At 46.7% G+C, this 9,707-nt stretch overlaps 1 protein-coding gene across 1 annotated transcript; it reads left to right on the top strand.

Moving 5' to 3' along the window:
* Nucleotides 1–7,203: 7,203 nt before the first annotated feature.
* Nucleotides 7,204–8,799, top strand: LOC124689928 (cytokinin dehydrogenase 6-like). The gene has a single exon (XM_047223378.1). The coding sequence runs from the start codon at nt 7,204–7,206 to the stop codon at nt 8,797–8,799; it is 1,596 nt and encodes a 531-aa protein (XP_047079334.1).
* The last annotated feature ends 908 nt before the right edge of the window (nt 8,800–9,707 follow it).

Below are 9,707 nucleotides of genomic sequence, written 5' to 3'. Positions count from 1 at the left end.
TTTCACTCAATAGCATCAATAACAAGTAGAAATCAACACCGGGAGAGTTTCCCCTATCAAACAAACAAGATCAAACCCAAATTGTTACAGCGGTGACGAGGTGCAGCGGTGGAGATGGCGGTGATGATGATGATGATGATGATGGTGATGATGATGGAGATGATGTCCAGCTCGATGACGGTGACGATGGCGTCGATTTCCCCCTCCGGGAGGGGAATTTCCCGGCAGATTTCAGCCTCGCCGGAGAGCTCTTTCTCTCTCGGTGTTCTCCGCCCCGCGAGGCGGCCGTGACTCTTCGCGACTATCCTCCGGGGCTTAGGTTTTCGGGACGAAGACGTACGCGAAGAAAAGGAGGCGAGAGGGGGCTGTGGGCCCCCTCCTCACGAAGGCGGCGCGGCCGGGCCTTGGGCCGCGCCGGCCTATGAGGTGGGCCCACCTCGGGTCCCCCTCGGCTCCCCCTTCCGGCTCCCTTCGTCATCTGGAAAAATAGGATTTTTCATATAATTTTCGTCAACTGTTGATCTTCCGAAATATTGCATTCTGACGGTGCTTTTTCCAGCAAAATCCTGGCTCCGGTGCGCGATCCCCAAATAATCATGAAACATGCAAAATAGATGAAATAACATAAGTATCATCTCCAAATATGAAATATATCAATGAATAACAGCAAATTATGATATAAAATAGTGATGCAAAATGGACGTATCACGTAGCAGCCCGGATGATGTCTTCTCCAACGTTCCTTCTCTAGATCTAACCAGGGGCTGTGTTTCTGTGTTTTGCGGAGTTGTGTGTCTCAGATCTCTGTGTCGTATGCGCGAGATGAAATTATTTGATGAGGCGGTGCTTCTGACACGCCATACGAGCGGACGGTACAGGCGGGCTCCCCACGTACCGATGCCCGCTAAACATACTGGAAGTTTTCCTCGCATCCTCCCTTTGGCCAGTGATGGCGCGTGATGCACACGTCCGTTGGGAACCCCAAGAGGAAGGTGTGATGCGCACAGCAGCAAGTTTTCCCTCAGTAAGAAACCAAGGTTTATCGAACCAGTAGGAGATGAAGGCCAGATGAAGGTTGTTGGTGAAGGAGTGCAGTGCGGCGCAAGACCAGGGATTCCGGCGCCAACGTGGAACCTGCACAACACAATCAAAATACTTTGCCCCAACTTAACAGTGAGGTTGTCAATCTCACCGGCTTGCTGTAAACAAAGGATTAAACGTATAGTGTGGAGAATGATGTTTGTTTGCAAAGAACAAAGAACAATGATTGCAGTAGATTGTATTTGAGATGTAAAAGAATGGACCGGGGTCCACAGTTCACTAGTGGTGTCTCTCCAATAAGATAAATAGCATGTTGGGTGAACAAATTACAGTTGGCCAATTGACAAATAGAGAGGGCATAACAATGCACATACATATCATGATGACTACTATGAGATTTACTTAGGGCATTACGACAAAGAACATAGACTCGCTATCCAGACATGCATCTATGCCTAAAAAGTCCACCTTCGGGTTAGCATCCGCACCCCTTCCAAGTATTAAGTTGCAAACAACAGACAATTGCATTAAGTACTGTGCGTAATGTAAACAATACAAATATCCTTAGACAAAGCATTATTGTTTTATCCCTAGTGGCAACAACACATCCACAACCTTAGGGGTTGCTGTCACTCCCCCAGAATCAATGGAGACATGAACGCACCATCGAGCATAAATACTCCCTCTTGGAGTCACAAGTATCAACTTGGCCAGAGCCTCTACTAGCAACGGAGAGCATGCAAGATCATAAACAACACATATATGATAAATCGATAATCAACTTGACATAGTATTCCATATTCATCGGATCCCAACAAACACAACATGTAGCATTACAAATAGATGATCTTGATCATGATAGGCAGCTCACAAGATCTAAACATGATAGCACAAGAGGAGAAGACAACCATCTAGCTACTGCTATGGACCCATAGTCCAAGGATGAACTACTCACGCATCAGTCCGGAGGCGGGCATGGTGATGTAGAGCCCTCCGGTGATGATTCCCCTCTCCGGCAGGGTGCCGGAGGCGATCTTCAGAATCCCCCGAGATGGGATTGATGGCGGCGGCGTCTCAGTAACTTTTCTCGTATCGTGGCTCTCGGTACTAGGGTTTTCGCAACGGAAGGATTATATAGGCGAAGGGGCAGAGTTGGGGGACGCTCGAGGGGCCCACCCCATAAGGTGGCGCGGCCAGGGGTGGGGCCGCGCCCCCCTATGGTGTGGCCGCCTCGTCGCCCCTCTCCGTCTCCTCTTCGGTGTTCTAGAAAGCTCCGTGGAAAATAAGACCGTGGGCTTTTGTTTCGTCCAATTTCGAGAATAATTCCTGTGTAGGATTTTTGAAACCAAAAACAGCAGAAAACAGGAACTGGCGCTTCGGCATCTTGTTAATAGGTTAGTGCCGGAAAATGCATCAAAATGATATAAAGTGTGTATAAAACATGTGAGTATTGTCATAAAACTAGCATGGAACATAAGAAATTATAGATACGTTTGAGACGTATCAGCCATGTGCATAATTAAGTGCTAAAATGATTTTTATCACGTGAAAATATCATAAAGTGATAGTTTTTATTGATATTTCATCATTTTCTTATTATTTTGAGATCCTGCGTAGACAAGCATAAAAGGGCGCGGTAGCGCGGTGAAATACAAAATTCCTATTACTACTTGACGATATATTCACGCTAGATAGGCCACCATATGTTGTCCTCAAACCTGATTGTGTAAGCCCAATTTCCTTTAGTTATTTAGGCCCAGTAATTTCCTCAGTGTGTCGTGTTTCAACCTTAATAGGCCTTGGGCCTAGTAATTTCATCTGCGTGTCTTGTTTCGACCTGAATAAATTGGCCTTTGTCCCAGTAATTTCCTCTGCGTGTCTTGTTTCGACCTGAATAAATTGGTCTTGGGCCTTTAATCAGCCAATCTGGCCCAATGACACCACGACGCATAGCTGACAGGTGGAACACCTAGTGAATCCAGTTGGTCCCACAGCTACATGTGGGCCCGACGGGAATGGGACCAGGGACCCACCAAGCTCTGACATACGGGCCCCACAAGTTCTGACATATTGGGTCCACACTCTGACAGGTTGGGCCCACCAAGCTCGGACATGTTTGGACCCACCAGGCTCTGACATGCGGACCCCATAGATCTCTGGCATGCCGGCCCCACTAAAACTGTCATACGTGGGTCCCACCAGGCTCTGACATGCAGGCCCCACCGATCTCTGGCATGTCGGACACACCAAAACTCTCAGAGAAGGGTCCTAGCAGGCTCTAACCTGCGGGGCCATGCGTCCAGAATTGACGGTAGGTAGACACTTGTGCTGGCACGTGCGCAATTTTTTTTTGGCATGGCAACTGACATGTGGAACCCATGTTGGTGATACTGACAGTTCTGGTCCACTTCGCATGCCTGGAGGCTGTTGGAACGGGCAGCCCCACGCAGGTAGGTCGTGTCGGTACTTGACATGCGGGCCCGAGTGCTGCAGGCCAGGTACATGTGTGTAGATAGTGGTTGTCTCCCCTTACAAATATGGGTCCCAGTGCTGCAGGTCTTGGACTGTTGTGCGGGCAGACAGAAAAGTACGTGAACAGAAGCGTGCAGCGCGTGAGTCAGGTGTGTCCACCGTCCCGAAGCCCAGTTTTTGTGACGCCCCCTGCTGACTCCGCAGTACGGGCCACCCACCACCCGCGACGCTCGTTTCTGCACAATAATTGACGTTTAGACCTCGCCGTCACTAATTTTTCGGGCCGAGCGGCCCAAATCGTCATCTGTGGCGCGAAAATGCTGTATCATCATAGAAAAATACAATCGCTGATGGATTTCTCAATCGTCAGTATCAAACCGTCATTGAAGACCCATATGTTACTAGTGTATTTTAATGAAATAACGGTGTAAAAACATGCTAAAAATGCACTCATCAGTTATGCCACCTACCATCACTTGCACTCCGTTTATTTAGAAAAAATGAGACAAGCTTTTCCTATTCCATTGGGTAAGAAGATATTAAGAGTTCATATTACAAGGAGCTAAGCGGATTCAAACAAAAGCCTAGTGGCATTGCTCATAATGGCCAAAATAACTACAGATATATCGAAGCGACATACCTAAAATTCTTGCATTTCCCTCGTTCCAAATTTCCCAAAAGGCGATGAGAACAAAAGAAGAGAGCCCTTTGCGCCACCATCCGTGGACTTCAGTGATTGTGCACCACCATTCTTCAATATTGCCAAAATAAAGCCCATTGAGTGGTGTCAAAATCTAGGGAGACAAGTCACTCCTTGGCCGCTCCAAATATGAAGGGAGTATCTACATTTGAACATGAAGAATGCCACCGGTTCCTGCTTGCAAAGTTGTACTGCAATCAGGCCATTAGAGCATCTCCAGTCGCATCTCCAAACGATGTCCGGCAAAAGCGCCGGATTAGTCGTTTGGGGTAAGTCCGGACCAAATTCGCGTTTGGGGGAGGTCCCTTTCCTAGCCACGTCCCCCAAACGCGACCTCCAAACAAAAAAGTAAGTGTAAAAGTCGTGTCCGGCGTCCCTGGTAGAGCCTTTATACACAGGGGATGGGCTAGGGACGCCGGACAATATTTGGGGCACGTCCGGACCGAAGCGGCCTTTGAGGCAAGCGACTGGGACATTTTTTTTGCCGGCATCCCCCAAATCTCTTTGGGGGACGCTTTGAGGGACGCGATTGGAGATGTTCTTAGGCCATGCACGTCGAGCAAGACGGTCTGACATCCACACTCGGTTTTGAAGAATCGATCATGCAAAAAAATTGCACTTTGGAAAATTTTCCCATGCCGCCGCCTTGATGAAGGATGCGGATGCCACCTTGAATTGTGCCAAGTAGGATGGGCCAAAGAGTATTTTCAGAGTTGGTGAGCTTCCAAGTAATTGTGTCTGCAGCCTCACTAGAAATTTTCTCCGTAGGTTGGAGAACTCGGTGATGTGAAGGGCCGAAATTCCACCCTCGAAGGTCAAGTTTGATATCTAAAACTCTTACTCAAGAGCTTATTAATTTACTCATTTCCATCGTTGAAGTATAACAGTTGACAAGCTACCAGTTTTTCATCAGACATTATATAGTTTTGAACCAGCAGATACATGAGTGGTATCAGTAGCCGCTTGTGTGCATGAACCAGCGGCAAAGGCTTTCTGTGTTGGCTCTGGAGCTTCTTTGAGGGGCGGATAGTTCTGAAGTGATCACCACTAACTCGTGGAGATTATTCAACCGGTTGACGTGTCAGAAGATTTGATTTGGTCTGGACATATATTTTCCTCAACGTTCAGGCACCCTCCCGATCTGCAATATCATATACCTCTAGCCTGTTAATACCTGACAGCTCCTGCCGTCTCGGGGAATTTTTATACAAATCCCAGTCTGACCTCACATGAACTAGGATTTCTATGGCTTACATTCCGGAATCCGGACATCCCATTAGTTTTTCTAAGATATCGCTAGACCGGAATGTCAACTAGGCCTACATCCTAGCGAAAACATGGTTAGCAGTTCAGTGTGAGGCCAAACCTGGTCTCGCTGACTCATGCCATCGCATATGATAGAAGTGTTGTAAAGCGGAAAATTTACAACGCCGACAAGCGGCCAAGATGTTATCAACAAAAGGCGGCAACTCCTCACCTAAGCCTACCCTCCCGAGCTACAAAAATAGCATATATGCTTCTGAAAAACTTAAAACAGACACCGAGTTATACATAGCCTTTTATTTGCAAACACACAAATTTCGTATTTAAAGTTTTTAAAAATCCGAAACAAAAGTCTAGATATAACCAGTGTAAATCTTGAAAAAACTACTCGATATTCTAGACTACACAAAAATGACAAATTCTAACAAATTCTATAGTGAATAGTGAACATTTCAAGACTACTAAATTAGTCAGATTTTATTAATTTGGTGTAACCTAGAATACACATTAATTTGCATTGAAATTTTACACCATTGTAGCATATATTATTGGCTACCTCTAGAATTTTGTTTTGGACTTTTCTGAAACTTCAAAATACGAATTTGAAGTGTTTGAAAATAAAAAAATGACATGTAGCTCGGCCTCCAAAACGCCACACACCTCCCGAAAAAACACACTCGTATACTCCTTCAATTTTTTATTTACCTCGTGTTTTAGGTTTAGTTGAACTCAAACTTTGTAAAGTTCGATCAAAAAATTTCAAAAAAATATCAACACTCCTAATATAAAATGCATATATATGAAAATATACTTTTGATGATTCATTATATAATAGATATCAATACTATTTTCTTAATATTAGGTCAAATTTTACAAAGTTTGGTAAAAAAAACAGAGGAAGTACTTTTATAGGTTATACCGTTATATGAGTAAAATAGTGGGAGATTTTTTTGCTAGGTAATAGAAGTAAACGTCTTCTTTTAGCATATTTCAAAAATAACGTCATCTTTTAGCATATACAAGGAAATGTCTTTAGATCATTAAGTGTTGGCCACGGTCGATGAAAAATCGGTCTTCTTTCCCTTCACTTGGTTCAATCTAATCACCTATCCCCGGGAAAGTACTGCCAAATTAATTCATGTTTGGGTTTAGGTTTGCAATCTTATTTTATCAACCTCGCTTATGATGTGGCGCTGAGTGACAATCGTCTCAGTTGTAACAAGAAGAACAGAGCTGCCCAGTATAATAGGGAAAAAAGGGCATCGTTCTGCTTAATTAACAAACCAAAGTGTTTGTTCAACTGGCATGAAAACGGACAGAAACAGAGCAGCCCAGTTTCTCCACTAGCCCGGGTCAAAACTTAAAACAAAACAAAAAAGAATGGGATAGATTTAAATATAGCTCCAACAATCATTAGTTAAGTACTCTCCAAGTCAAAACCATGAGATGCAGCCATCTCATCAAGCTTTTTTTTTGCAAGGGATTTAGTTTTTCTTAACCATGCTTTTGGCATCCTTAATTATTTCCCCCCTCCGAAGTCAATACATTTCAAACCAATAATGCTAACGTAAAACAATTCAAGAACTCTGCGCGACCTACATTTGTCAACTTCTGCTAGACATAATGCTACCCTATAAAATGTCATGAAGTTCTGGACCTGAAACAACACACAAGCATCAATCATTCTGTCTACTCACCTAAGCATTTCCAAATCCGGTACTGCTGCCATGGCAAGAACTCGCTTCGTCGCATTTCTCATCGGCATGGCCAGCTTCGTCTCCGTGGTCACCGGCCAGCTCCGGCTAATTCCCGCTGGTGGTCTTCCCCGTGATCTCTTTGCCCTTGGAATCGCCTCCAAGATCCGCATCGATCGCAACTCGACGGCGATGGCGTCTTCAGACTTTGGCCGCATCGTCGAGGCCACGCCGGAGGCAGTTCTCCACCCTGCCACGCCCAGCGACATCGCCGCGCTCATCCGGTTCTCCGCGTCCTCGCCGGCGCCGTTCCCCGTGTCGCCGCGTGGGCAGGGCCACTCCGTAAGCGGGCAGTCTCTCGCCCCGGGCGGCGTCGTCGTCGACATGCGCGCGCTGGTTCGCGGTCACCACAGCCGCATCAACGTGTCCGCGGACTATGTCGACGCCGGCGGCGAGCAGCTGTGGATCGACGTCCTTCGCGCGACGCTGCAGCACGGCCTCACGCCGCGCGTGTGGACGGACTACCTCCGCATCACCGTCGGCGGAACGCTCTCCAACGCCGGCATCGGTGGGCAGGCGTTCCGGCATGGCCCGCAGATCGCCAACGTGCGCGAGCTCGACGTGGTGACAGGGACGGGCGAGATGGTGACGTGCTCACCTGAGAAGAGCTCGGACCTGTTCTTCGCAGCGTTGGGCGGGCTGGGCCAGTTCGGGGTCATCACTCGGGCTCGGATCGCGCTCGAGCAGGCCCCGAAGCGGGTCCGTTGGGTCAGGCTCGCATACTCGGATGTGGCCATGTTCACGAGAGACCAGGAGCTGCTCATTTCTAAGCGGGCTAGCGAGGCCGGGTTCGACTACGTGGAAGGCCAGGTCCAGCTCAACAGGACGCTGACCGAGGGCCCCAAGTCGACGCCTTTCTTCTCCGAAGCCGACATCAATAGGCTCGCCGGGCTCGCCTCTGTGTCTGGCTCTGCCGCCATCTACATCATTGAAGCCGCCATGTACTACAACGACACAACTGCCTCCTATGTGAACAACAAATTGGAGAAGGTGCTAGAGCAGCTAAGCTTTGCGCCAAGGTTCGTGTTCACGAAGGATGTGACTTACGTCCAATTCCTCGACCGCGTGCGCGAGGAGGAGGAGGTGCTCCGGTCAGCGGGGCTATGGGATGTGCCGCACCCATGGCTAAACCTCTTCATCCCCCGGTCACGCATTCTCGACTTCGATACCGGCGTGGTCAAGGGTCTACTCGGTGGCACCAACCCGGTCGGGGTCATCCTCATGTACCCCATGAACACGAACAAGTGGGACAACCGGATGACGGCCATGGCACCACTTGCTGGAGAGGATATGTTTTACACCATGGGATTACTAAGGTCGGCGGTGGTTCCTAGTGACCTAGAGCTACTAGAGAGGGAGAACGAGGCGGTGCTAACATTTTGCGATAAAGAGGGCATCGAGTGCAAGCAATACCTCCCGCACCACATGTCCCAGGATGGATGGCAACAACATTTTGGTGCCAAGTGGAGCAGAATAACTGAGATCAAGGCAAAGTTCGATCCTCACGCAATATTATCAAGGGGTCAAAGGATCTTCAGTCGACAGGAAGCATTGCGGCGACATAATTGACCACAACACTACTACCACCTATTTGTAGATACACTCACGTGGCTAACAACATGTAGGACAAATTTTTGGTATTGGTAGATTGCACTCTAATGTACCTGAGCTTTAGATAGTCAAACATATAATTAAGAGGTGATAGAAAATTTACATTCCACCCCGAATCGACGCAAAATTCTAGATATTGCAAGCTACAGCATGTTTCTTAGACTTACTTAGTTTTAACAAATTCTTAGACTCATCGACGATCCCTCCATGAATATCCTTCCAGGAGGGCCCGCTGCTCAACATGTCCCATATTGACGAGGTCATGGCCCCCAGTTTAGAACTTCAGGCAGGAAGGAGGACCACTCGATGGGAAGCTCATCAGCTTGCCGACATTGGCGATCGGCCCACACACGCTTGGAAGACGACTTGGAGTGCATACCATGCAATGATCAAGCTAGAATCAAGTTAAGGATATGTTCTACGATCATTGGATATGATATGTAACAGTCCAAAGATCAGATTTGTAATATCTCACTATCATCCACTTGCTACTATAGCAAATGTCTCGATATCTGTAACCCTAGGTGTTGGAGATATGCCCAAGAGGCAATAATAAAAGTGGTTATTATATATCTTTATGTTTATGATAAATGTTTATATACCATGCTATAATTGTATTAACCGAAACATTGATACATGTGTGATATGTAAACAACAAAGAGTCCCTAGTATGCCTCTTAACTAGCTTGTTGATTAATAGATGATTAGTTTCATAATCATGAACATTGGATGTTATTAATAACAAGGTTATATCATTATATGAATGATGTAATGGACACACCCATTTAAGCGTAGCATAAGATCACGTCATTAAGTTATTTGCTATAAGCTTTCGATACATAGTTACCTAGTCCTTATGACCATGA

This window comes from Lolium rigidum, chromosome 2 (genome assembly GCF_022539505.1).
Source record: "Lolium rigidum isolate FL_2022 chromosome 2, APGP_CSIRO_Lrig_0.1, whole genome shotgun sequence".
Lineage (NCBI taxonomy): Eukaryota > Viridiplantae > Streptophyta > Magnoliopsida > Poales > Poaceae > Lolium > Lolium rigidum.
The sequence above is the reverse complement of the archived record's forward strand: the minus strand, read 5'-3'. Positions and strand labels throughout refer to the sequence as shown.

What these genes read in the sequence shown, in the direction of transcription:
- LOC124689928 (XM_047223378.1), top strand. Translation starts at nt 7,204, where the DNA reads ATGGCAAGAACTCGCTTCGTCGCATTTCTCATCGGCATGGCCAGCTTC.